The 27,437-nt window shown below is 43.4% G+C and overlaps 3 protein-coding genes across 13 annotated transcripts; 1 reads left to right on the top strand and 2 right to left on the bottom strand.

Annotated features, from left to right (window-relative positions):
- Positions 1–137: 137 nt before the first annotated feature.
- On the bottom strand, positions 138–19,065 carry LOC144070933 (protogenin B-like). 10 transcript variants are annotated; one of them, XM_077595499.1, is made up of 23 exons: positions 18,645–19,065; positions 17,990–18,136; positions 13,211–13,353; positions 12,458–12,661; positions 12,203–12,276; positions 9,944–10,243; positions 7,887–8,031; positions 7,667–7,800; positions 7,291–7,587; positions 7,060–7,219; positions 6,727–6,974; positions 6,439–6,603; positions 5,783–6,088; positions 5,011–5,196; positions 3,672–3,767; positions 3,407–3,593; positions 3,143–3,270; positions 2,777–2,947; positions 2,517–2,699; positions 1,679–1,802; positions 1,474–1,600; positions 1,188–1,295; positions 138–1,049 (listed from the first exon to the last, which is right to left on the bottom strand). In XM_077595499.1, the coding sequence occupies exons 6-23, from the start codon at positions 10,083–10,085 to the stop codon at positions 726–728; spliced, it is 3,231 nt and encodes a 1,076-aa protein (XP_077451625.1). In that variant the 5' UTR covers positions 10,086–10,243; positions 12,203–12,276; positions 12,458–12,661; positions 13,211–13,353; positions 17,990–18,136; positions 18,645–19,065; the 3' UTR covers positions 138–725. The 10 variants fall into 10 exon arrangements, with proteins under 10 accessions (XP_077451625.1, XP_077451623.1, XP_077451627.1 ...); XM_077595497.1 differs by having other exon boundaries at positions 12,203–12,257; XM_077595501.1 differs by having other exon boundaries at positions 12,203–12,257; positions 12,466–12,661.
- Positions 11,681–19,209, top strand: ighmbp2 (immunoglobulin mu DNA binding protein 2). The gene is made up of 16 exons (XM_077595506.1): positions 11,681–12,004; positions 12,213–12,295; positions 12,495–12,664; positions 12,737–12,932; positions 13,021–13,118; positions 13,217–13,380; positions 13,464–13,664; positions 14,503–14,650; positions 14,718–14,892; positions 14,983–15,165; positions 15,232–15,350; positions 16,043–16,137; positions 16,239–16,362; positions 16,432–17,244; positions 17,977–18,176; positions 18,973–19,209. Exons 2-16 carry the CDS (start codon positions 12,219–12,221, stop codon positions 19,168–19,170), a joined length of 2,961 nt encoding a protein of 986 aa, XP_077451632.1. The 5' UTR covers positions 11,681–12,004; positions 12,213–12,218; the 3' UTR covers positions 19,171–19,209.
- Positions 19,210–19,486: 277 nt separating this feature from the next.
- rapsn (receptor-associated protein of the synapse, 43kD) lies at positions 19,487–25,838 on the bottom strand. Of its 2 annotated transcripts, none has more exons than XM_077595508.1 (8): positions 25,597–25,838; positions 24,930–25,268; positions 23,554–23,712; positions 22,297–22,395; positions 22,091–22,213; positions 20,980–21,033; positions 20,698–20,897; positions 19,487–20,621 (listed from the first exon to the last, which is right to left on the bottom strand). In XM_077595508.1, exons 1-8 carry the CDS (start codon positions 25,819–25,821, stop codon positions 20,549–20,551), a joined length of 1,272 nt encoding a protein of 423 aa, XP_077451634.1. In that variant the 5' UTR covers positions 25,822–25,838; the 3' UTR covers positions 19,487–20,548. The 2 variants fall into 2 exon arrangements, with proteins under 2 accessions (XP_077451634.1, XP_077451635.1); XM_077595509.1 differs by having other exon boundaries at positions 24,930–25,121.
- Positions 25,839–27,437: the final 1,599 nt, after the last annotated feature.

Below are 27,437 nucleotides of genomic sequence, written 5' to 3'. Positions count from 1 at the left end.
ACTTACGCTAAAGCTTTCTTTCACCTGACTTAAAGTTTACACCGAGAAAAGCATTCAAACCTCCATTTGCAGAAAAAAAATGTACATCCATGGCCGGTAACAGCATTTTTGGCCCCAAAAAATGTACATCTGCTGCATTTTTGGTTGCCTGTGTTTACTAACTCTTTGGGTACATTGTTTCTGTCTTTGGGTGGCCTATCCACTTTTAAGGCCATGTAAAGCTTTGAGTTCAGTGCACTGAAAATGTCCAACATTTCATTCTAATGCACTTGTTTTTTTCCCCTTCACAAAATAAAAGGGCTGGAAAAAAAGAGAGGTCATAGGAAACAAAAGCTCTTTCAACCGCAACTATAAAAACCACCAAAAGAAGGTTGTCATGGAGAAACGACAACCGAGGTAGACGTTTAAACCTGCCCACAACTCCAGTGGGAAACAAATTAAATACAAGCAAATGCATCACAAAAAAACATTCATTAGGGGTGTGCTTTGGTTCAGGACAGAGCGACGCCACAAAGACCAACAGGTAGAATGTTTAAAAATAATAATAATAATAATGTTTTCATCAACATTCATCCAAAATCCTGAGGTAGACCTGAAGAAAATGGTGATTTCCTCCTTCACAGCAGCTGACTACCTGTTTCCTCCTCCTTCCACAGGAAATAACCAAAGGGCTTTAAAACCAGGAAGCAAACGAGGTAGAACTGGTAAATCTTTTCCGTTGGGCGCTAGCTGTCTTCCGAGGCGCAGGGTGGGCGGGCGTCGTGGTGCGCCGAGCGATGGTAGCGAAAGCATTTCTCGTGGTCCGCTTGAAAAGACGGCTTGGGCTCGGCCGTGGTTCCGTCGAGGGATTCGGGCCTCGTCTCTTCGTTGCTCTCCTCGTTGGAGTAGTGTCCCGAGTCTCCCGTCTCTTGGCTGCCCTCGCTGCTTTGAGAGCTCTCGGCGTGATAGGGTCCGAAAATGATCTCCCGTGACGACGGAGGTAGAGGAGCGGCGTCTTCATACCGAAGAACGGTTTTGCCAGCTTCGTACAAACAGGCCATCCTTTCAACCTTTAGAGAAGAATGCAAAGATCTCGATTTACTTCTTCGACCGTAAAAGACATTCAACCCGTTGTGACCGGCAGAGTTGGCGACAAGTGAATGGCGTCAATGTTGTTGTTATCATATTTTTAATTAAGCACTACTTACATCAATCTGAGTTGGAGCGCTGGCATCTCTGTTGAAGAGCAGCCACCTGCTGCTTTGTTTTTTGTTCATAGGTCTTCCAGCACTACTTATTGTCACGTTTGAGCCACCCTGAAACATGTGAAATTGCAAATAAAAGCTATTGAGTTCAAAAAGTTTCTGCATTTTCCTGCCCTTGAAAATGTATTTAGCATTTCGTCAATAAGAGCAACTTTTCCCATAAGGATATTTGGGCACAGATTTTTAAATGAAGTTATCTTCACTGGTTTATTTTTGTTGTTGAGCTCACTTTGGTGTCGATGAAGTTGGTACTCATCATGGGTACGAGGGCCTCGGCGTTGTCTGAGTGGCGCTCACGAGGCAAAGACAACCTTTCACCTGCCGGCACAGCAAGAACTTTGTGGCTGGAGGATTTTCTAGAAAAAGAAAATGTACAATAAATAGCAAGTTCATTTTGGCAAAAGTATCATCCCATCTTAAAAAAAAAGGGGTACCTTGGTCTTCCTTTACTGATGAGGATCAAGGCGCACATTACAATACAGGCCAAAGCAATGCTCACTCCAGCAATGATTCCAGTCATGGATTTTTGGTCTATGTGGTAGAGACCATCAGAAAACACTGAAGAATAAAAGCTCATTAAACACAGTCATGAATTATTACTGTTATTATTATGAATAGTGATGCATTAATAGGTGTCACCTATGGCTGTAAATAGCTGCTGTTGTTTGTTTAAAATTCAAAACTAAAATCAAATGTCAAAATATCGTTTGGGAACGGTTTTGTGGCTGTTTATGAACTCCTGTAGATTTTGGGTCACTTTCTGTTGATTTGGGGGCAATTCGAGGTCACTTTATTTATTTATTTTGAGGCAATTATAGCTCAGTCCCTGCTGAAAGTCACTTCTTGCCAATGTTGAGCAACTTATTCTGATGTTTTGGGTGTAAAAAATAATGACAGCTAATAGATGTTTTGGGGGGTCCAAGTTGAAATTCAGTAGGAGTGAATGGAGAATTTATAAGTACATAGTGGGTGTTGATCTCTGACAAAGAGAAGTAAATGAATAAGTGTGTTGGTTTGGAAATTGAGCTTTTTTTGTCGAAAAACATGGATTTTGGTGTCGACCAGCCTTGTGTTACGTGAATTTTTATAACTGGAGTAAATTTTGTTTCTGCACAAACGAAAGCATTTTTCCCCTTGGGGTGCTTTGTCTTTGTCAAAGCATTCCCCCAAAATGTAAGGAAGAGAAGTAGTTTTTACTATTTATTATACTGTAATGTGAAACGTATTGATACAGATGTCCGATTAAATCGACGTCATCTATTTTATCCTCACCTGCGGTGTTTTGAAAGCTATCCGAGTGCCAGCCATTTTTATTGCGGTGGACATTCCCACGTTTCATAGACAGCTCGACGACATCTGAGAAAGGTCCATCTCCCACCTGGTTGGAGGCAGAGATCTTCACCAGGTAGACGTTCCCTGGTTCGAGCTTCTCCAAAAGGGCCATCGTGTGGCTTCCTGTAGATGTCGTAGGGATTTCTATTACTCGTGCTGTATAAACATGTTGAGGATTTGTAAAGTGCACCGCTGCTCACCTTCTCTTTGAATAATCTGCCAGCGTCCGGCCATCCAGGATGTTTGGGAAGCATAAAGTATTGTGTAGTGCGTGACCACCCCGTTGGGTTCATTGGGCTCCTTCCAGGATAATAATGCCGTGTCGTCCTCAATCAGAGTTAATCTCACTCCTGTAGGCGATCGTCTGGGGGCTGAGAAGAAAAAAAAGTAAACATCCTATTAGTCAGGAATATGAACATGATGTTTGGTTGTTACGTTTGACGTAACACAATATAAGCACATTAGTTGATTTTGCTTATGTGGGACCTTTGGGTCACGTATGTGTAAAATAAGTGCTCAGATGTTGAGAGGTTAAAAAAAATGAATTTGGTTGATGAAGTGAGCACCTGCTGGTTGTGTGCGAAGGTAAACCACATGGCTCCAAGTGCTTGACATCTGATCCACGTGAAGACGTACCACAAACTCATAGCGAGTGTTTGGATTCAAATTTTGCACCGTCACATTCTCTTTGGTTCTGTAGAAAAGAACCAGCATTGTTAACCTAAGACATTTTACCTTCAACGGACGCAGAAGAAAATTTAGTACAAGAAAAAAACGTTTTTTTTATCCGGTCGTGTTAAAACAAATGCGCCGTTGGAATGCGACCTTACGTTTGGAGGTAGCGTACGGCAGAAGCGTTGTGTGTGCCGGAATTCGTGCAGCGGACAGTGTAGCTGACGGCCTTCCCGGTGGGGAAAGTGGGACGGTTCCAACGTAAGGACACTTCAGAGGAATGGCTGGCCAAGACGGTCACGCGATCAGGAGACGGAGGGGTGGCTGCCATTTGGTCCCTTGCAGCTTTACAAGTCCAAAGACATACCCAAAGTGGGACTACTGTACAAACAAGCGTCATTTTTGAAGATGAAATCTACTTACAGACACATCCTGGAGTACTGACAGTTTGGTCTGTCTCATAGCCATCTCCAGATTGACTATAAGCCAGCATCTTGATTCGATATCTTCTCCTGGGATCTAGTAAGCATACAACACATTTTCATACTGGAAGATTATCACTCATTCGCCGCCACTGGCCATTTTAAATGTGACAGTCAATGAGTTACGTTATCAAAAGAAGAGGCAAACAAATATTTCATTTTGGAGAAGGCAAACTATATCTTGACATGAAATCCAATCTAAGACCAAGGGCTAAATATCGTCGAATGGCGTTTTAGAATGAAAAGCGCGAACCTCAAAAAAGATCATAAACATTATTATGAAATTACACCTTTTGCATTTTCACCTCCACAGAGATCATTGCTTAGGGCTCCTAAATCGAGGCATTTTAGGGACTGTTAAGATTAGTTTTATGCCTCCAGTGTGAAAGGTCAGCTTATGGGTATTGACCATGGAAGGCGGGTGTCCAAGTCAGTGGTGGGGGTTGGGCCGCCAGGCAGCCTTCAGCTGCTGGGAGCCGAGGCCCATGGGACGGGGGGGGGGGTTTGACTTGGGTCACCAGGTCAGGCCAAGATAGAACAGATGGAATCCGGGTGCAGGACTCTAGGATGGGAAAGGGGCCTCTTTTGTTTCCCCTTTCACACTCTTCCTCGCCTTTAACTTGGCTCAAAACAAGAGTTGTGCCCTGATATTTTAAGAGAATTTGGGATTGAGAATAACCTTTTCATCAACAAGAAAATGTGACATTTCTACCCTGACCAGACTTTTAAAAAGGGGGATAAATATTTGTTATTCTCTCTCTCATTTAGCCTACAATGGCTTAGGGACTCCAAAAATATTTCGTACTAAATAATAGATTCATCTATATGACTTAGCTCTTTTCCATATTGATTATTGGAGGTTGTTTACATGGACAGCACAGGCAAGAGTGGGGGCAGGGTGACTAATGCAAGACTGCTGTCTCATGGCTAGAGGTCAGTGGTCCTGTCCACTTCTGACCTATCCCAAGGGTCTGTTGGCAGTCCGGCTAAAAAGGGGGAGGTGGCCAGAATCTAGTGAGGCGGGTCTGGCCCCACAATAGCCATGGGTAATTATGCAAGTGACACGATGGGAAACGTTGGTAGGAGGGGACATCTGGACCCTGACCTCTAACCCGGGAGCCTGATCCCACTCAATACTGCGAGCAAACTCAAGAGGTCAGCCCACATCGATCCCGGTCGAGGGCGAAAATGCAAACGAGGTACCCGACGACCCACCGATGTGGAGCACACAACAGACGTATGCTAATGTCGTCACATTCGTGCTCATCGTCTGCTCTTACCGAGACCGCTGATGGTGTAAGTGTAGCTTTGAGCCTGCAGCTGGATGACGGGCTGTTCTGGTTGGCTGTCCTCATGGTAACGCAGGCGATAACCGAGGATTGCCTCCATCTCTGGGGCGGTGTGCCAACGCGCCACAATGGAGGTGCAGTTAAGCGGCTCAAGCTGAAGGATCGGAGCTGAAGGCACTGAAGTGGCAAAGAGATCAATACCCAATCCCTCTTGGAATATCAGCAAAAAATCTAAAGCTTGCATCCGTACATCAAATCAGCAGGATACTGTGGCTTTCACAATGATACATGTGACTGAATGAAAATGACAAGAAAATAGCTTGAATTACTGCTGGTGCTGGTGATTTACTACTACTTTCAAGATTTCTGCCCGTTGGGCAGATCATCAAAACAAAAACATCGGTGACAGCAAAAGGAACAAGCTGGGCAGAAGACACCAGGATGTGAAAAGAGGCTATTCTATCCCCCGCAAAGATGCCTGAAGGCCTCTGTTTATGACCCGTGACTGAGGGCGCGCTCACATCACTGACAGCGGAGGGCAAAGGTTCTCGAGTAACCAACACAAAAGCTACGGGACAATGCCCCAAGAACAAACACCAGACATAAGATGGCCGTGAATATAGACTGCCAAAAGAAGCAAACATCTTTCTGAAAAAAAATCATTGGATTATTTGGAGTATTTTCTTTTAGGTGGTGAAACATCAATCAAGAAGGAATGTTCCAAGACATTCCAACTTTGTGGAAGCAGTTTTTCAAAAATTACCTTTGCGAGAGGACGTCTTAGGGGTTCGGTGCGAGGTCCATGCCGATGGTTCGCACCAGCCCATGCGGGTCGCCACGGCCATGCGGAGAAGGTAGATGGTATCTGGCTGGAGGCCCTCCAGGAGATACTCAGTGCGGTTCTGCGGCAGCTCCACAGACGCCACGGTGTTGTCTGCAGCCGTGCGGTAGGACAGCCTGTACGCGGACACCCTACCGCGGCTCACTTTTGATGGAAGCTGCTGCCACTTCACCTGGATGTCTGTCGAGTTGTGGCTTAGCAAACGCAGCTCTGGCGTACGAAGAGGCACTGAAAAAAACACACAATCGTAAATAAATACATGGCAGTTTTATTAGCAACAGTCCCAATCACCTGGAGGAGTTTTCAAGCTACGCAGCAAAAACTTAAACTTTATAGTTGCAAAGCTATTCCTAACTCATTTTTTTAGTTGATATTATGAACTTAACTATGTTGAATCAACTTGCATGAGATAGTATGAGGGTCATATGTCTATTTTTTTAAAGTTCGGTGCTAAAATGTCAACCCCCACTTCCCCCTATTCTCACTCGAAAGGTGCTGTGTACACAGGATTAACATCCACTTGAACTAAACTGCCAGAGTAATTTATTGCAAGGAATGCGGGCAGTCTCAAAGCTTACCATCCTCCAGGGTATGTTGACTGACTTGATCGGACATACGACTCGCTCCCATTGGCATGTAGGCCACGATGTAGAAGCTGTAATTCCGAGCCGGCTCGAGGTCATCGATAATGTAACTGGTGGTGTCGTTGCCGATGACAATTTGGTATTCCTCGTTGTTCAGACCTGCCGTGGAGACGGAGCGGAATGAAAGCTGTTAACTCCTTCACCGTTATCGGCGGTGCCGGACGTCCAATTTATTTTCCTATAGTGTTCAATGGCAACCATTTGTTGAAATTGACTACTCGCCTTCGGCCTTCATGTAATGGATGGAGTAGGCAATGACTCTGTCCGCATTGTACAGCGGTCTCTCCCAGGCCAGCAAAATAGCCGAGCTCGAGATGGTCTCGGCGTGGATGTTCCTCGGAGCGCTCGGCCTGTCTTCTGACATAACAACAATAAGGCGAGCCAGAGACAGCACGGAGCCCTGTTCGCTCTCCGCTATGCACTGATAAATGGCATCGTCCTCTGGGATGATCTGAGTAATCACCAGTTTACTGTGGGAAAAAAGCACAATCAATAAAAGGCATAAACTTTTCAGCTACTATCGTAGTATTTGTGTCACAAATCTGTTGTACATACCTGTTGTACAACTTAATTCGTCCATTTAGGTGAACGTCTTCACCGTTCTTTAGCCAGCTAATGCGGGGTGGGGGGACTCCTTCAGCTTGGCACATAAACCGAGCAGTGCCAGCTCTTGGGCGGGTCTGGCTCTCGGGCTTCTCAACAATAGATGGCGGGACTGAAACCGTGATTCACAAGAAACGGGATAAGACGCTCAATAGAGCAAAATTGTAATTTAATCGAGTGTACCTTGGACGGTGAGGTTGGCAGAAGCTATGGTGTAATTGCGAGTTCCGGGGGTGGTGGCTCTGCAGAGATAGACTCCACTATGCCTGGAATTGACGTCCGTGATGACCAGGTTTCCATTACCCAACACTTTGGCTTTATATACATCAATGGGTTTACTATCTACACGGCTCCATGAGATAATCGGGCTGGGGTTTCCGGTGGCTAAGCACTCGAGCACCACAGTTTGGTGGAGAGAAACTGTCATGTTCTGGGGTCCGGCTATGATTCTGGGCCTCTGCCGGGTTTTCGCAGCCATCCCTTAAATTGAAGGAAGATTTTACAACCAAATCCAGCACCCCCGTTAACATTATTTTATGAGGAAGTGTAGTATCGTCACCTTGACTGACTGTCAGCTTTGCCTCTCGACTCTTTTGCCGACTTCCTATGCTGGTGGCCACGCATCGATACTGGCCGGCATCCTTCAGTTGCGCATTGTGGATCTGAAGGACTCCGTTGGGCAAAACTGTGATTCTGGACACACAAATGAACGCTCACGTGGTCAAACATTTTCCTTTTTTTGATTAGTTTTAAAATGGTTCACTAAAAAATGAAGGTACCTGTCAGTTTGTAACGGCAGTGTGCTTTGGTTAAATTCCCAGGTGATGGTGGCAGGTGGTCTGGAGGTGACCGCACAAGAAAAGCGGGCCACTGAGCCGGTAGTCACCTCCATAGGCAATGGGTGCAACAAAAATTCTGACATACCTAAATAGAAAAAGAAAATGAATGCATGGAATGACTCTCCACACAAACGAATCCATGTGAGTTGATCTAACTTGTTTTAAACTCCTCGGGTTAGGGACATTTTGCAATGTGCTTAATCAATAGAGCCCATGTGAGCTAATTCCAACAATCACCAAACGCTGCATTTGCATTAATGTAAATTGTAAAGGATCCTCTTTAGCTATCACCATTGACCTTCACTCATTACAGCGATAACTCATTCTCTCCCCCCGCAAACACAAGAAACAAGTCAATATCATGTTTAAGAAAATCAATAACCTATTCTCCCCAACGAAAATCTACATTCAAAAAACCCCAGCCTTCCAAACACCAAATTAAAGAGCAATGCCTGTAATTTGCAATCCCATCTCATTTCCTACAGACAGAGAAGGACAAAAAAACAACAACTAATCAGCAATTTTAGGTCTGAAATCTCCCAAAACAACATGTTTTATTAAGATCATATTTCTAATCTATGCAAAAAAGTGGGTCTGCCAATAGGTCAAACAGCACAAAGGTTTCTCTTAAGAGGTCATTGCTAAATTCAACCCCACATCTATTGAATTCAATCCCAGCCTCCAAAAAAGGTAAGCAATATTTATAATTTGCATCAAAAACGTTGACCTTTATCAGGTGGATGAGCATGTGCTTTTCATTTTAAAATTTTAACTGCCTATCAGGACTTACGAAGGCAGTTTGGGTTTAACTGCATAGAAGACTGCTAGCATAAAACCCTCTCTGGATGGCTTTAGAAGGTTGCAATCACTCACTGTGGAGCAATGGACATGTTCATTCACAGGAGAAAGTATCCCACATTCGACAAAAGGCATCTGCCTGACAGGGCAACGCAGGGGTCGAGCCAGTGAAAGGGATTGTGTTCACGGCAGGCCTGCCCAATCACAGCAGTCCCGTGACATCACAAAGCTCTGCCCTGCTGACCTCTGAACCCCGAGACCCCCGGACAGAAGGAAAGCAGTAAAGGGGGGCCCTTCCTCCAACTGCACGCCCACCGATGACCAAAACCTTTAACCCCTTTTCTCACAAAAGCGTGGACGCTGGATAAAAAAAACTCCATTTTGGGGGCTGAACGTAGTCAGTTTTTAGGAATTAATGTTAAGATGCCCCCCCCCAAAAAATCATGAGCAAATCATAGTCACAATATCCACGTAGTAATCAAAGTTTGTTTGCTATGTTTCCATGACTTCCTCAGACCAATGAACAACACGCATGGTAGACCAGGTCTTTTGAATAGAGACAGCTGTGCTGTCCACTGATATGCGGACAAACAAATGGGCCCCAAACCCAGGCTTTTATTCTGGGGTGATCAGGGATACCCCAAACAAAGCCTAAAAGGCAAAGGCTTTTCAGACAGTCCTGTGTGTAGCGGACCATTCAGTGATTACGCATAGCCATAGCCTGTGGGGGAAATGCAAAGCCGCGGACCGAACGAAAACCCCAAAGTATTTTCTTCCTTGCCTTTAACTCGATGTCTGTCTTTGACATTGATAGGCGAACTAGAGTTTCTGTATGTATAACCTTATTACTGTTCTAAAAAGCTTATACTATAGTATTAAGTCAATTTCAGCCATCTCATTTAAAATAGGTTTGATGTCAACAGCAGTGAACGAGTTAAACGGAGACACTTAAACTGCACCTATTTGTTACATTCAAACAGGACTTTCCCCTCCGACCTCAAATAGACCATTTTTCTGACCAACTCTGTTTGGCAAGTAAACCTTGACTTTGGGGGCTATTCCTTAAAGGAGGGTGGGATACATCTGCTTTCCATCTCGAGGTTAATAACCCATAATCTTGCCATCCCGATGCGTGCATGGTGACACCAGAAATGGCTTCATATTGTTCTTGGTCAAGTTTTAAAGAAGCGAAAACTTACTTGCAATAGTAAGGCGTGATCTTTGGCTAAGTATGGCTCCAAATTTGTTCTTGGAGAGGCACTGGTAGAATCCTTCATCTGACTCTTCTTTGGTATGCTTTATCTTTGGTATGTACAAGGAGCCATTTGGTAAAAGCTTCATGTGCTCACTTTCTGCCAAGGCAACCCCATTTTTCAGCCACTTGATTGTGACCGGAGGTTGCCCGTGGGCCTGGCAGTCCAAGAGAGCAGGCTCCTTTGGAAGAACTGTCACATCGCTGGGCTCGGTGATGAATGACAATTCGCTAAAACATAGAACATCTGGAGGAGAAAAAAAAGCCACATTAGGGACAGATTGATTTTGCTTTAGGGTGACGAGCCTGATCAAGCATTCCGGTTCGTTAGTCATTCACATCGGATATTATAACAATAAAATATGGCTTAATGATATCTGTGTGATTATATTTCATTTCATTTCCAACACCGCTTATTGTGCACAGCCTTGCGGGGTGCCGGAGCCTATCCCAGCTGACACACAGAGACAGATAACATTTGCATTCACAATCATGTCTGTATTATATATACAGTACTAATATATTGTTGACATCTACTGCACAAAAAATAGTCTACAGAAAAAGTGCAAAACAAGTACAGATGGTATAAAATGGTAAGTATTACATATTTTCTCAAGGAAACGATTATTAAGCTGTTATAGGGCACACTTTTGACACAGTGTCTACCACTGACGGTGCTAGACGTCTAATCCATTTTGGCTAGTAGAAGCAGGCATTCTAGTCAAAATATAAATTCATTTTTGTCTACAATAACATTTGATCAATTTCAAATTCAAGGTATTAATCAGGCAGATACGAAAATACTATAATAAACTACAACAATGATTTGAAACTTGGTGTCCACATGCATGGACTTTACATTTAGGATCATGTAGGCAACATTTGATCCAAAATATGATTTAATCACCAAAAATATCAATTTGCTCTATAAACTTTTAAAAACAAATAGGATTTCACAGTATGTGACCCCTAAAGTCACCACCATTCAACAATGCCATCAACACACTGAAATCGAGTGGGGAAAAAAAGGTTATAGTATTTTTTTTTATTAAAAAAGGGGGAAATGACTTAATTTTAAATGCATACTCTCACGATGACAAAACAGCACATTCTATTTAGTGTGATATTTTTTTTCAACATTGTCTTAAGCAAACAGCAAGCTCCCATTGAAAAGCACATGTATGTCAGCTCTAGTCAACAAAAATATGGACACAATACATCATTACCTTTCTGGCAAAATATTAGAAACAAGACACTTACTTGGTGAATGCAGAAAGAAAATCCAAAACAAGAGCACTTTCATCTTAAACTTCCCCATTGATCACCAGTGCATTCTCATTTTTTTCCCCCAGAAAGTGAACCTCCGCGCCGGCTTGGAGGTCCCCCCAATCGTTAATGGTTGAACTGGTAGAGTTTCCAGCAGTACTGGGGTGCAGGGGGGCTCGACCCCGCCCCCGCCTGTTCGCTCGCTCTTCAACACGCATGCGCACGCTAACATTGTCAGCAAATATAATTCTATCCCAGGTAGAATGTCAGAAAGTTTTTATTCCAGGTGTATTTGGGGCTGGACAGGCAATTACTGAACATAAATTAACAACAATCATGTGACTGTGCCTGGAATGCATATGCAAATATGTATATGTATCTATATACAATGACAATAAAGCTTTCAATTCAATTAGATAAACCATAAATAAGAAGTAGCGACTAACCACAAAGTCGCCACATTTTAGCGTCATCATAATATTGATTCTTTAAAAATTGGTCGTAGGATAAAAGGTGTACATAGTAATATTTCCACGATATCTGGTTTAAAATGGTCACGTTTTGAGAATTTGTGATAGGAAGCCCGATGGATTTGAACCGGAAGCGGAGCAAGTGCGTGCTTCCAGTGGTATTATCCAGCAAGAAAATGTATTTTTATTTAACCTAAAGTTGCGAAATAGAATGCTGTTTTTGGTTTTCCTTCTCTAACCGACGTGGCGGACATTTATCTTAATTCCAGTGGGTGAGTGAGTGTTTTGATCGCATGGAAAATGTAGCTGATGGTTCACGGTGCCAATGCTAACCTGGTAGCAATGCTAACCTGTCAACAGTGCGAAGTATGTAAACAAATAGGCTGCGAAGTTGTATATAGATGACTTTTATAGATGACATGACCATCATCGCCAATATTTTAGCTCAATGGAGATCAACTTGTATATACCGTTTTTCAGGGGGAGATGGCAGTTGAAAAATATGTTTCAAAGACACTGGCGCTTCTGCAAGAAGAGAGAGAGGCTGAAATAGAGGAAACAAGGTTTGTCCAAAGTACTTAATCTATGAAGAAATAGTCCCATACGTTATTTCTCATGTTGAAATTCTCATTTACATGGAAATATTTTAGTTACACTTTATCCAAAATATAAATGTCCAAAAAAGGATAGTTGATTGTCGAAGAAAAGAAAAATGTTCATATTACCTGCTCACCAGTCAGATTTTTTTGTTACTTTCCTCAGGCTGTGGAAGGAGAGCATCTCATTTAAAGAGCTTCAAAACAAAGGCGTATGTCTGTTAAAACTTCATATAGGAAGTCAGTCCACAGGCCTGTATGGCCGCACAGTTGTTGTCCTCGAACCAAGAAAGTATCTGGGCTTTTCATGCCTTCCTAGCAATAGCTTTGGACCTGGTAAGATGACAAAGGAAAAACAACATGACTGTGTTTGTTACCCTATTTGAATTCATCTTATTGTTGCCACAGGGGATATAGTTGGATTGTATGACTCGGGTGGATGCAGCGCGACGTCTCAGATCGGCACGGGTATCGTGACGCGAATCAGTCAGACGTCGATAAGTGTGGCATTTGACGATTCAAAGGATGGACTCAGTTTTGATACGGATGCTCTGTACAGCCTCCTAAAGTTGGCAAATGATGTGACTTACAAGCGAATGAAAAGGTAGGCAGAGGATCCTTCATGAAATTTTACATTTTTCAACTGTTTAACAGTGTGACATCCAAAATGATTCTTGCATTTGTGCTGCAAGGGCTTTAAATGCCTTAAATGGATACAACAATGGACCATCTGCCAATTTGATCAATGTTCTCTTTGGAGAAGCTAAACCATCGTCTTATTCTCAACTCAGTAAGTGATGTCAAACTGATGTACTACATTACGAGTGCAATTATTTAAACCATTTACACAGCCTTCAAAACTTTTTGATTTGTGTTATTTACCTTTAGGTGATGTTAAATTCTTTAACATCAATCTGGATGATTCCCAGAGAGAAGCGGTGACTTTTGCTCTGTCTCAGAGAGAACTAGCAGTAATTCATGGTCCTCCAGGCACTGGGAAAACAACCACGGTCGTGGAGATCATTCTGCAAGGTATCAAACAAGGCCAAAAGGTGCATCAAAAAAGCCACCAAAATGCTTGAAATTGCAGCTGTTAAAGCAAAGCACTGAAGGCAGAATGTATATTTTTAAGTAGGTTTTATGCTGCGCCCCTTCCAATGTGGCAGTGGATAATTTAGTGGAGAGATTAGCCCGCTGCAAGGCCAAGGTTCTGAGGCTTGGACACCCTGCTAGACTGCTGGAGTCCATCCAAAAACATTCACTGGATGCCATCCTGGCCAAGAGCGACAATGCCAACATCATCGCTGACATCCGCAAAGACATCGATAAAGCTTTTGTAAGTATAGTACGTGCGCATGTCCCGTGTTTGAACTGATTGTACAGTAATCCCTCGAATATCGCGGTGAATGGAAAACAGACACGGCCGCAATAATCGAAAAATCCCTAAGTAGGGTCCTCCCTATTATAACTACTTTTTTCCATCAGTGTTGAGTCCTAGTAGTAAGAGTGGCTTCCGCTTACAAGTTTCAGCGTGGATTTTCACATTTTTATGAGTTTAAAAAAATATAATAATTTGTTTAAAAATAATTAATAGCAGAAAAAAGTGAATTCGTGATAATCGAGGGAAGACTGTACCTCATTTGGTACTGAGCAATATGATGATACTGTATATCATGATTATTGTTAACAATTTTATATTGTTATAAGATTTTAAAATTGCATTTAAAGATTGTTCTAAAAATGCTTCAATTGTACAATTATATTATGTTTGATAAATCACCACACGACACAAAGCTGGTGTGTAAATAAAACTGCTAATTTTTAGCTGGCTTTAATGAAGATAGGATGGTTTTTCAGCAACCATTTGTTAAGGAATCGAATGTAAATTAAATTATTTTGTGGTAAACACACATTACTACTACTTCCACTATGCTTTGGCAAATAATAATCCCCTAAGAAGGTGACATACATAGTTCAAATTTTGTCTTTCATAATTTCTTACTTCACAAGTCTTAACATAACTGCAAACACTAAATGAAAAAAAAAAATTTGCAAAGCGCTGTGGTTGGCTGAAATTGGAAGTTAAATTTTGCCAGCAAGTAGATTGTGTAACAAGCTTGGTAATCAACCAATTAAATTTTTTCAATAAAGAAATCTCTGTGTTTATTCCTCAGCTAGGAATGAAGAAAAACAAGGAAAAAGGAGAGCGGGTGAGCCACAAGAGGGAAATAGGCGAACTAAGAAAAGAGTTGAAAACCAGAGAAGCGACAGCCATTGCCCAGATTCTTAAAAGTGCCGATGTTGTTTTAGCCACCAACACCGGTTAGTAGTATGTGGTAAATATCAAATGTCACACATGGGATCATTCTGACCAGTGTCGCGTCTGCAGGCGCATGTGACGACGGACCTCTGAAGTTCCTGCCGGCTGAGCATTTTGATTGGGTTGTGATTGACGAGTGCGCCCAGTCGCTGGAGAGCGGCTGCTGGATTGGCCTGCTCCGAGCGCGCAAGTGCATTCTGTCTGGAGACTACAAGCAATTGCCACCGACCATTAAATCACACGTGTAAGCTACTTTTTTTTTTGCCCTCACATCGACTTTCGTTTCTCGGGAAGGTTGAAGCGATGACACATCATTCGAACGTGGCTCCTTCAGGGCTGCTTCCAAAGGTTTGTCTCTCAGCCTCATGGAGCGACTCATCCAGATGTACGGCGACTCAGTTGTGCGGATGCTAACGGTCCAGTATCGAATGAACAGTGCCATCATGGAATGGGCCTCCAAAGAGATGTACCAAGGAAGATTGACGGCACACAGCTCAGTGGAAGCGCATTTGTTGAAGTGAGAATTAGTTCAGTTAAAAAACGAAAAAGTTGAAGTTTGTATTTTAACTAATGTCACTACCAGAGATCTCCTTGGGGTCACGTGTGTGGAAGAAACAAGCACACCTCTTCTTCTTATCGACACAGCTGGTTGCGGTCTGACGGAAATGGAGGTGCCTGATGAGCAATCCAAAGGCAACCAAGGTTGGGAACCCTATTTATATTGTCTTCTCAGCTGTCAGGCTCTTTAACAAAACAAATGGCTGAATGTTAATACCGACCGTATGTATACCTGTGCATCTATGTATATGTGTGTGTGTATGTATATATGTGTGTATATATGCGTGTCTATATATATGTATGTATATGTGTATATCTATATATATATATATATATATATATATATATATATATATATATAATTTCAGCAACACGCTTATTTATTTATATTAACTTATTTATTTATATTAACTTATTTATTACCCATTTATTTACGTCTAATTTCTTTTCCTGTCTATTCTCACCCTCTTGCTACTGTGACAGTGAAATTTCCCAAATATTATATTTAATTTCACGTGATTAAATTATTTCAGATTGAACTTGATTATAAAAACAATATACATAGCGCAATTTTAATTTTTATCGGCATAATCGCAAAAATAATAAGTGATTAGTGGACTTTCAAAACAGGGATTTGTGGTGGCCTTTGTACATCTACGCAGGCTATTTTTAAAATTTTATTAAAGTATACATTCCAAGATTTACTGTTTGTTTATGGACTTGCTTTTTGGAAATTGTGACTTGTGCTTTTTTCATCTTCATGATACTGCAAATTATACTCCCGGCTGAAAAACTACTCAGAAAATTTATAGTAGAATTGATCTTTTGTTTCTCAGGTGAGGTTGACATTGTAAATTTGCACATTAAAGCCTTGACTGAAGCTGGAGTCAATTCCAAAGACATTGCCGTTATTGCTCCATACAATTTGCAAGTACGTAAGTCTTTTGCGTGTGGTGACTTGGCAATGTTTAGTAATACCTTTGCTGGAACCTTTATCGTGTATCAAGTTCTATGACCGTGTAATCTGTTCAGGTTGACCTCCTGCGCCAGAAACTTTCTGCCAGGCACCCGGATCTGGAAATTAAATCCGTGGATGGCTTTCAGGGCAGAGAGAAAGAGGCAGTGGTTTTGTCTTTAGTCCGCTCCAATCGAAAAGGTACATTTTTAACCATCATTCACAGTTCAAGTGGATCAGACGCCGAGGTAATGATCTTTCCGGATGCAGGTGAAGTGGGATTCCTGGCAGAGGACCGACGGATCAACGTCGCCGTAACTCGCGCCAGGCGTCACGTCGCCGTGGTGTGCGACACCCAGACGGTTCAAAGCCACGCTTTCCTCAAGACGTTGGTCCGGCACATCACCGAACGAGGGGAGGTCCGAACGGCATTCGAGTACCTCCAAGACATCGTGCCGCAGAATTACACCCGTGACCACAAAGACGCCAAACCTGACCGCAAAGACGTCCAGCCTGACAGCGAGAACGCATGGAAAGTTGAGAGAAAAAAAGAGCGAAAGAAGCAACCAAGCGAAAATAGCGGTAAAAGTAGCCGTCAACACAACAATCCTACAAAGTCACCTGCGCCGACACTAAACGATGAGGAACAGAGAAAGAAGCAGGAAAGCGAGATCAGAGGAATGATGGAAAAGTTCCTTAAAAACCTCACTCAGCGGGAACTACGGTTTCCAGCATCCTTCACCTCCCACGGTCGCCTGCTCGTGCACCAAATCGCGGAAGAGCTGGGCCTCACGCACCAGAGTCAAGGTGAGGGGAAAGACAGATGTATCACGGTATCAAGGCCAGATCAACCAAATGCACATGGGGAGGGGCAAAAACAAGAAAATGGCCAAGAGGGAACCTCCCAGAAGAAGGGTGCTCCTCAACACCCCCCGAAAGAAGCGTTACGTGAAACTCCAGTAGACTTAAAACGTTTACATTTGGAGCGAATGAAGAGGGAACAGCAAAAAAGGGAAGAAATCGCTCAACAAAAGAAGCCGCAGAAGATCTCCGTTTCTACAGATAAAAGAATTCTCGCAAAAGGTAAATATACCTAAAGCATTCACAGCTTGTCCTCTGTTTCAATGAATTGGATGTCCGTCCTTGTCAATGGCATGCAATGATTTAAATAGGATGAGACAAAAAAAAATAGAAATTGATTTATCATTCTCTAAAAGTAATGTACAAAACACAATGACTAGTAATCTAAAAAAATTAAATATATTGCCATGATACAAGGTTTTTTAAATGACCAAAAATAGTTGCTTGCTTTTTAAAGGGATAAGTGTCAACATTTAAGGTAGTAAATTGTTTCAGCATTACAGCTATTGTAATCAAATGACTAATCATATTGCCGTTTTCAGTTGCATATTAATTTAGTGATCAACAATTTACCATTAAAGTAGTTTCATCAGTAGTATAGAAGTCATAATGAATGGTTTGATTTAAACCTATATAAGTGGAACAAATACAAATAATGAATACGATAAAATAAATCTATAAAAGCCGTGCACTGAGACATCTTTTGTATGAAAATGAACTCGTTCATCAATGCTGTGCTTTATAATCCATACTGAAACTAAGGAAACATAAAAAAAAACTTCCTACTGTTGTTACAGCATTGATGTTATTTTATACATAAATGCCTCCAGTCAAAATGAATTGGGTCATCTATCATTGGGTATTATGTTTATATTATTTGACTTCCTACCACAACACATGCTGTGAATACATACTATACATACTTTTTTTTTCCCTCCTCCCTCCCCACTCCAGGAAAGAAACGCACCAAAGCTGGCGCTTGCGAAATTGCAGCAGCCGCTTCTCCGGGCGACGACTTGGACGCCCTCATCGACGCCGTGGTGAAGGCAGAAAGCGTGTGCGCTTTTGTCAAGTGCAAAGCTTCCGTGCTAACGCTCGGCCAGCTCTGCCTCTTCTGCAACAGGCAGTATTGTCTCAGTCATCACATACCTGAGGTAAGTCATGCCACAATTTTAACAAGTCGACTAGGAGTGTTAGACAGTTGCTGTTAAAAAGCCATTATGTCGGTCGGTTAACTACAATTATGGGCAATTCCCGCGTTTTTCGGATTATGCGATCCTTTCCCCCCCCCCCCAAAATTGACAGTTGTTTATCAGACAGTACTTTTTATGTATGAATTCGGTGGTGCTTCATGATCTGGATCCTATTTTGGTAGCACTAGTAAAGTGCTGGACACACTGTCATCATTTATCAAACATATCAATAAGACAAATAATAAACAATACAATCATTTCAATGTTAAAATCTAAAGAAGTAATGCATCACGCTTGATGTCAGGATTTAGCAGGACGGTGGGTGCGTAGTAGGACCCAAATGAGGGGAAGTGAGTGGAATGGGCTAACAAAAACTTTAATGACTGTGGCACGATATCAAAATAAATAATAAAAATACGAAAATCAAACCTGATGAAGAAGACGTGGAGAAACGAAGATCACGGGACAAACGCTGGTGATGCAATAAGGACTGACAAATACGCATGAGAGACAGACATGGGTTGACGAGACAATCACAAACACCTGGGTCGCACCAGGGGTGGAGTGACGACAGGTGAACTCAATGGGCAATCAGAGGGACAGGTCGCACAGGGGAAAAAGGTTTTTTTTTTATTTTTAAAAAACTTGGTTCCAAATTATATATATCCAATTGTTTTAAAATTGGGGCAAAAGAATCCAGTTCCAGTTTGTCTTTACACTGACACTTGTTTGTTTTTAAATGCTTGTATCATTTTAGGTTCACGGATGTGGTGACAAAGCCAAAACTCACGCTCGAATAAGAATAAGCAAGGAGGGGGTTCTTTACGCCGGCAGCGGAACGAAGGATAAATCAATGGACCCCAATAAGAAAGCCTATCTACATCGGAAATTGGATTCCAAACTTAAAGATATGGCAACTCAGAGGAAGACAAAAAACAAAGAAAAGGATGCTTAACAAAACTAAATAAATTGTCGCTTCTGCAAGGAAACTTCACTTTTTTCCTCCCTTTTTTATTATGTAAACAAGATACAACACATGAGACAATTGGGGACATTCATCCACATTAAAACACAAACTATGAGAAATATTAGAGGCCGATAAGTTATGATGCAAGCAGACTTTTTGCTCAAGGGACAAATGTAGACGCATAACTATTGAACATTTGCATTTCTTTTTTTATACACTTGGGCCAGCTCTTACTGGTAAATACATACAATTCAAAAATTTAATTTTTGGAGGGGGGCGCTGTGAACAATTTTGAACAGAAGTCTTTAGTTGAAGAGGTAGTTTATTCTTTTAATAATAGACATCCAATCCATATGAACTGGCTTGACGGTAGCTGTGTTAAGTCAAATGAATGTCACAGATCTCAGTAAACAGGGCATACAATGACTGAACACTAAATTAGGCACATTGAAGTGTCCAATATTCCGCCTGCACAAATGCATAGTGAGGCATTCATTTTAACCACACTTATGTAATTAGCAGTTTCCATTTTCTAGAGAGGTTTTTCTAATGTTTTATTTAAAAAAAAAACATGGTTTCCATTAAATAGTTTCATTAATACTAAAGTAAATACAAAACTAGATTTAGATAAATGCATTCAAATTAGCATGCAGTCTCTGACATGCAGAGTTCTCAATTCTACTACTCTATTTTTTTTCCTTAAAATAACTGATTCATTTACAAAGCAATACATCGCAACAACTCGCAGATTTTTTTGTTCAAACTATCTGTCCTACACTGATGTCAGATGTGGACAAAAAAAGGAATTCCTATGAAGAAAACAATGTGCATTGATCCGGCTCCTTCTATTCAGTGAATAGGGAGAAAACAGCTTTGTAAAGACATGAGATTTTTGTTAAGTTCTTGCCAAACACAGTCTCTAAATCAAAATTCTGACATTACTGTATGTACAACAACAAATCTATGTTGAAATCAGAAGTGTCAGGGGGGGGGGTTAATATTGAATATGCGCAAATAAGTCTAAATAATAGCGAGAGCACCAAATTTTCATTGTAAATGGCTAATGCATAGAATAGTGTGAAAAGTTATAAATGTGGTGTATAAGTCCACCTTCTCCGGGACACCCAAAAAATGTGGAAACAAAGGCCAAAGATACCTTCTGATAAAATGTGGCAATGTCACCTCCGATGTCCTTTTGTGTCACGTCCAAACAGAGTGGAGAATCCCGCGTGGGTTCCTCGTCCCTCGGCGCGGGGGGCCAAGAATTGCACCCCGGCTGGTCTCTTCCCCGAGGCTTCCCGTTTCTCTCAAGACCAACGGCGGCTCGCGAAGAGGCATCAATGCGTTTGGAGATCAACCCGCGCAATCACACGAATCCCGGCTTCATGGAGTTCTTGAAACACTTGGGACAACCTTTTGTCCCGTTAGTCTGCAGACATCTGAAAGGAGAATAAAAGTTGACGTGGAAAAAGGCGTTCAGGCGGCGGCGAGACAGGACAGTGTTTGGACACCCACTTGAGGTGGAAAATGTGGGAACAGGGCAAGGCCTGCAGCTTTTGGTCCCTGTCCCCGATGGACTCGCCGCACATGCCGCAGTAGAGCTCCAGCTCCTCCACGCACTGAAGGAACTTGACCACTTGCTCCCGCAGTTCCTCCTGTCTGCCCTGGCTCCTGTAGATGCCCTCCCTAAGGCAATGGGCCTTCAGCGTGCACAGCTTGATGAGAAAGTACAAGGCGTTTCTTGAAGGCCAGACCGCTGCGAATGGCTTTAGGTTGAGTTCCGGGAGATTCACAAACCTTATTTCCCATTGCGTCCGCCAGAGCCTGCGCCCGTTCTAAGGAATCCAGAGCCTTGAGGACAAGTAATGAAGCAAATCACCAAATGTTAGGGATTGGTTTTGTCATGTTAGCCCCCCCCCCCCTGCGACCTGTTCCTGTGATTTCCCATTGAGTTCACCTGTCATTTCCCCACCTCTGGTGTGACCCAGGTGTTTGCGATTGTCTCATCAACCCATGTCTGTCCATTTAAACCCAGTGTGTTTGTACGTCCTCGTTGGATCGTCTGCGTTTGTTATGTCCGTGTCTTGTGATCCTCGTTTGGCCACGGCCTCCCCGTCAGATTTGATTTTGAAGTCTTTGTTATTTTTTGAGATCCTTGCCACGTTTTATTGAAGTTTTTGTTAATACACTCTACTCCCTGTCTTTGCCAGCTTTCCCACGTTTGGGTCCTACCACACTCACTATCCACGAAACTTGACACTGACCTTTTATGACCTAAAAAAAACCCAAATCAAACTAGAATAGTATGGGGTAGTGGTTAGCACATTGGCCTCACAGTTCTGAGATCGAGGGCCCGATTGCAGGTCCAGGACCTCCTTTGTAGCGTTCTTCCTGGGCTTGCGTGGGTCTTTCCCGGGTGCTCCGGTTTCCTCCCACATCCCCAAAACATGCACTGTAAGCTGTTTGAACATCCTAAATTGCCCCCAGGTATGATTGGTTGTCCATCTTTTTGTGTCCTGTGATTGGCTGGCCTGGTGCCCGGATTTAGCTGGGACAGACTACAGCACCTCCCGTGACCCTTGTGAGGCCAAGCGGTACGGAAAATGAGTGAATGAATAGTATGCTTAAAACAAACTTGAAGACCAGGCAGTGAAAGTTTCTGAGGTGGGAGATTATTTGTAAATCAGACCACCAAAGTAATACACATTTTCTAGTTTGCTCTTATTTTAGTTCGGAATGTGGAGACCAAGAAATGACAGGGCAAATCTATTCTATATGAAGTAGTACTAGTACTATATGGATATAAATATCCAATTGCTTGGCATTACGAATTGTTTGAGTCACATTTCACAGGGGCATAAAAATGAATTCTCAGGTTCACACCATCATCAATCACTAAGGTGAGTACCTTCAAATGTTCCTTTAACAGAAGAAAACACTTTGCCACCGCCAGGTGCACGTGGGCCTGTCCAAGTCGATTCCCAATCTCAGTCATGATACCCAGTGCCGACTCGTAACGAGGGAATGCTTTCTGGAAGGTGAGAAAAAAAGGACGCAACTTCAACCAAAGAAGGTTTTGTCAGCTGTCATGAAATCCAGGGACTAGTTCCTTACGTCAAAGTCACGTCGATAGCGGTGTATGTCGGCAAAGTTCTGCAAACACAGAGCCTGCAGAGGACGGTCGCCGTGCTGCAAGGCAATTTTCATCGATTCCTGAGAAAGGAAAACACGGGCAAAGGCTGTCACTGAGCTCTGCTTCCATCGATAAAAATATGCCAATCAACGGGGAATGAGAGGAGCAATAAATTGAAGTATGGAATAAAATCAGTCCACTAAATTCCATTTTGATACACTGCAGCGACGCATAATTAGAAGTGATAGCGGACACTCGCGGGGCCTCTCTTCATTAACAGTGACTCTGTAGGCATATTTTTGGTCCAGGTTTAAGGTCTAGACAACTGGCACTGGCACCTGTCGGCCACCGAGCGTCCACTGTATCTCCAAATCACACGTCACCGAGGCCATAATGTACCTCCGTGTGTTCAACCACTCAGAATCAATATTCTTTTGTAGTTCCCTGCTTTCTTTGAGACTTTTTCAGGTCTTTCTGTGTTAAGAGGTATTACCCAAACAGAAGAGCTAGTCCAAACTAACAATATTCCTTTACAATAATACAAAAGTAAACAGCTTAACAGTAAGTTTTTTTTACCTAGGTCTAAAATGTGTTGTGTGTCTTGTGTCAGTCTTGCTACTGCAACCAAGAAATTTCCCGAATACGGGACGAAATAATAATAATAATCGGACATAGGCCCTGTCGTCATTATCAACAACACAAAAAGCCTACTTGTCATCACACCCAGAAACTGCGTGTGACGAAATTGGTGGTGCTTCTCCATAAGCTGCGTTTACTCGGCAAAAGACCTAAATAAGTGATAGTTACGGACTTGTAATTTGGCATTCTGCTGTTATGGATACAGGTCGCTTACCTCTCACTGTCTTTCACTTACCTTCAGTCAGCTAGTAGGAGGCAGATCACCACCCAAACATATTTTCATATTACCGCAGAAGGGAATGTGTGTTATGTTACCGCAAATTTAGATTTCTGATGGATGTGGGGAAAAAAACTGTCCTTAAGCCTATTTGTCCGTGATTTGTGGGACCTATAGCGTCTGCCAGAGGGCAGCAGCTGGAACAGATTGTGACCAGGGTGGTAAGGGTCCCCCTATGATGTTCTTGGCTCTGCTGAGGTGACGAAATAAAGTTCTAACCTAACCTAAAAAAAACCTACTAAATGCTTTGGGTCTTAAAAGGACTGAAAGAAAGCAGGGAACAATGCAAACAAAAAGGAAAACAGGAAGGTAAAAGTACTACCTCGCAGCATTCCATGGCGTCCGGCAAGCGCTCCAGCTTCCTGTAGGCCACGGACATATGGTACTGACTCATGGCGCGATACTTGAGGCTCCAGCCTTTGCCGTAGTCGTTGACCAGCTCGGCCGCTTTGCACGGAAAGAACAAGGCTTTCTCGTAGTCCTGCGGGCGCACGAGGAGAGTCAAAATGGCTGCGATCCAAAAAAAGCCACCTCAAAGCGTGGCCTTTTTTTGGGGACGAGCGCATTCTCCGCATGCCGCGTGGTCACAACGCCATTGAAAGCCATCCTTGACGGCAAGCCAGGGGATTACGCTTACAAATCTCTGATGTCAAGGGTACGCCAACGCCATCGCGCCCCCTCCCCCATGACTAACAATGCCCACTATTGGATGAGCTAACAGTTGGCCATGTTTGTTTGGATGCTCCACGGGGTTATCGTGCTCTGCCAATACACACGGGTCAAGCGAGCGATTGCACAATCGAGTCACACACACGTGCCACGCAATTTCCATGGGCTACTGCCTGGTTAAGAATTGAACCAAGGCTCAATGAAGGCTAGCGTTAGCTTACTAATGAGTATTTCTAATGACGCCAATGGTTGTCCGTTCCATGTGAATCTAAAGCGAGGTAATGATCGATAATTGGTATCGCTTAATAGCAACTTCACCAAAGAACAAACGTCAATTTGCCGTATTTGGCCAGAGGCTGGATATCGAATCAAATCGGATAATATCGTGTTGTTATCCACCATCATGACTTTTTGATAAGGGTACGTCGATCGATACATTGATCAACTGACCATCACCTCGTGGGATGCTTATTAATATTGGCAAATATGGCAATGTCCAAGGAATCAGTGTCAAATGGAGTTGTCATGAAATTGGTCGAGAATTGATCCAATCAAATTGAGCGAAATGCAATACATTTAGATACAATAAATACCATCTCGCGACTAACTATGATTTTCATCCATCTTCTAAAACATGTCCGCAACAAACTTGTCAAAATTGCTCGTTTGGTGTAATTAAACTATAACTGATTTCGCTAAAATCGCACAAAATGGAGGGAGAGAAGCATGAATGGAATCAAAATCATGGCAGACTTTGTAACATTGGAAAATATTTAAATCCAAATTATATCGTAATGTATGGTCATGTCGATGTGGTTCGATACTTTGATCGAAGGACCTTGCGTTGATTTGGCAAATATCGCCATTTTCAAAGAATCAACATCATACTTTTCATTGTATGCAATGTGATCTGATTCCGTTACATAGTATCGACAAACTATCTTGGTAAAATGTTCGGAAATTAAAATCCTGGCAGACCTGCTAACGTCAACAAATATCGTAGTACCGTAAGGAGTGATTTCCACTTACCTTTAGGTGGATGTAAATATTTCCCAGACTGCAGCAGACTCGGCACTCCAGCATCTTGTCGTCATTGTTGTGCGCGTAGCGCAGGGCCTTCTCGTAGCTCTGCAGGGCTTGCTGGAAGAGGCTGAGGCCCAGGAAGGCGTTGCCCATGCTCAGGCATACCTGACCGTTGAGCTGCAGGCTGACCGTGGTGCCCTGCATGTTCAAGCAGGTCTTACAGTACGACACCGTCTTGTGGAAATCGCACAGCTTCTCGTTGCTGCGCGCCAAGTTCAGGTAGCCCTCCGTCAGGTAGTCCGGGTCCTCCATTTCTCTGGCCGTGTCGATTTGATCCAAGGCGTACTGCGGAGAAGGCGGTTTAACACCCGTGTCGCTTTCGCACGATTCTTCCGGTCAACGAGACACCCGGCCGGCGCCCAGTCTCGGATTGCGGGACATTTATATTTACATTAGCTTTGACGGCCAACCGTTTCCAAAACATCTCGCGTGCGGCGGGAACGCGCAATTTTAGCCAACGGAGTCGTCCCAACGACGCGCTAATGATATTCCGAGGCACGCGCTCTGGGAACGATGTCACGCGAGCGATCGGCGGTTGCATGAACATTAACTAGCAAGTACAAGAGAGAGACCACGGAAACGTTTTGCCAGCCGGCCGTGACGGTCATCTTACCTTGAGCATGTCTTTATATTTGCCCATTTCCGAGTGAGCAGTGATCAAGCATCCCAAAACGCGAAACTTCCCGCCGGCATCCGAGGTTTTCTCCAACACTTTTGTCCACACTTGCAACGCTTTGTCGGTCTGATTGGACTGGTACAACTTCAGTCCTTTCTCGATCTGTTGCTTGGTTTGGTCCTGGCCCATCTCTGTGCTGAGGTGCCTCATGAAAATATTCATTTGTTCAGGCGGCGGGATTTGAGCGGGCCAGCAAGAATGCACATCTCCGCCATGCCAAGCCACTGAAGCGCCCTCGAAGACGATCCCTTGAGAGTTGGCTGCCAGGAGGCCTAACACGTCCAGATCTCGCCACTCCGGCTGCGTTGGGGCGGAAAAGAAACTGGATCCAACAAAGCGGAGACCATTATCGCCGCCGGCTTGGCGGTAAACCCGGAAATATCTCCCCCCGTTTAACTCGGCAATAATCCTCCCCTCGGCGTGAGGCGTTTAAAGTCCTCACTCGAATGTCCGTTCGCAAAACTCCAGAGAAACACGTTTCCTAGCCGAGCGTCGCTAGCAGTGACATCCCAGAATATCGACTCCCTCCGCACCCGAGCAAAAGGAATTCTCAGCACCCCTCGGTCCCACCCGCCCCTCCACCTTCCTCGTAGAGCTGGCGCTACAGCAGATGGTCTTGTCACTCCAGACCATGTGTCCCTTCAGGAATTCCGCTCTGTCCTCAGCCAGCGGCCTCAAGGTCACCAGTGCTCCTCGCGATCCACCTTGGCGATAAATGCCGATCGTTTGGCACGCTTTGGCGGCGGTTGACGGCGATGGACGTCGATTCCATCGGGGCGCGGCCCTCTATCACCTTCGGGGACTGCCAAATACTGAATACCGTTAGAAAAGGCCGTTTCTGGAGAAGTTGCGTCGGAACGCTTTGCCGCTGCTTGGGTGAATGCCCACATGTTGCTGTTGATTTTAGCGTATTTCCGGGTTACTACCTGTGTCTGGGTCAGCGCTTGTTGATTTTTTGGGGCATTTCTGGGTCACTTTGCCTTGACATTGTTAGCATTCCCATGAAATTCCAGTCACTTTAGATTGATTTTTGTAGCAATTCCACTTCACTTGCTGTTGACTGTGGGTCATTTCCGGATGACTTTAGGGCATTTCAGGGCTACTTGATGTTTATGTTGGTATGCATGGGTCATTTTCTTGGCAGGTCAATTCCTGTTGATTCTTTTTTTTAGATTTCCAAGCTGTTTCTGGAAGAAAAAAAGATTGCTGTGTGAAACATATATATAATCAGCTACTATGTGGTCAATGTAAAAACAGTGAGTTAACATGACTTGCTTCAGGAGCGCAAACTAAACAAAGCAATACTGACCGCCATGTTGGTCGATAGTGAGGTGCAGTTTTGTGGCCCTCTGGTCACTCATTCAGCACCCTTGTTAGCGAAGCCACAAAGACAAATATTGCCGTTGGCACTCCATGTTTGGATTGTGGTTGAACAGTTTTCTCCTTCTTGGCACTGAAAGAGTTCAAAGAAGCCACACGTGAGGCGGTGATCCCAGTTAGAACCTGGACTTCTTACGGGGCTGCATATGTGCTCTCAGAAGCCCCCGCCGCTGGTCTCGGCGTCAGCAACTGACGCTTAGAATAGTTCACAAAGTCGAACGTGAAACTGGCTTTGGGTTTCAGCTGTGCAGCCTCCTGCAGGACATCAATGGGATCAAAGTTGTGGCTTGGCTGTCGGAGTCCCTTTTTCTCCTTTGATTCTGTCTATGTCACCAAGGACTCAAACCCCATCCCCCCCAGTCTTGAACCTACGTAGGTTTACACTGTAAATGAATGCA

Source organism: Stigmatopora argus, chromosome 3 (assembly GCF_051989625.1).
Source record: "Stigmatopora argus isolate UIUO_Sarg chromosome 3, RoL_Sarg_1.0, whole genome shotgun sequence".
NCBI lineage: Eukaryota > Metazoa > Chordata > Actinopteri > Syngnathiformes > Syngnathidae > Stigmatopora > Stigmatopora argus.
This window is presented reverse-complemented; position numbering and strand designations above follow the sequence as displayed.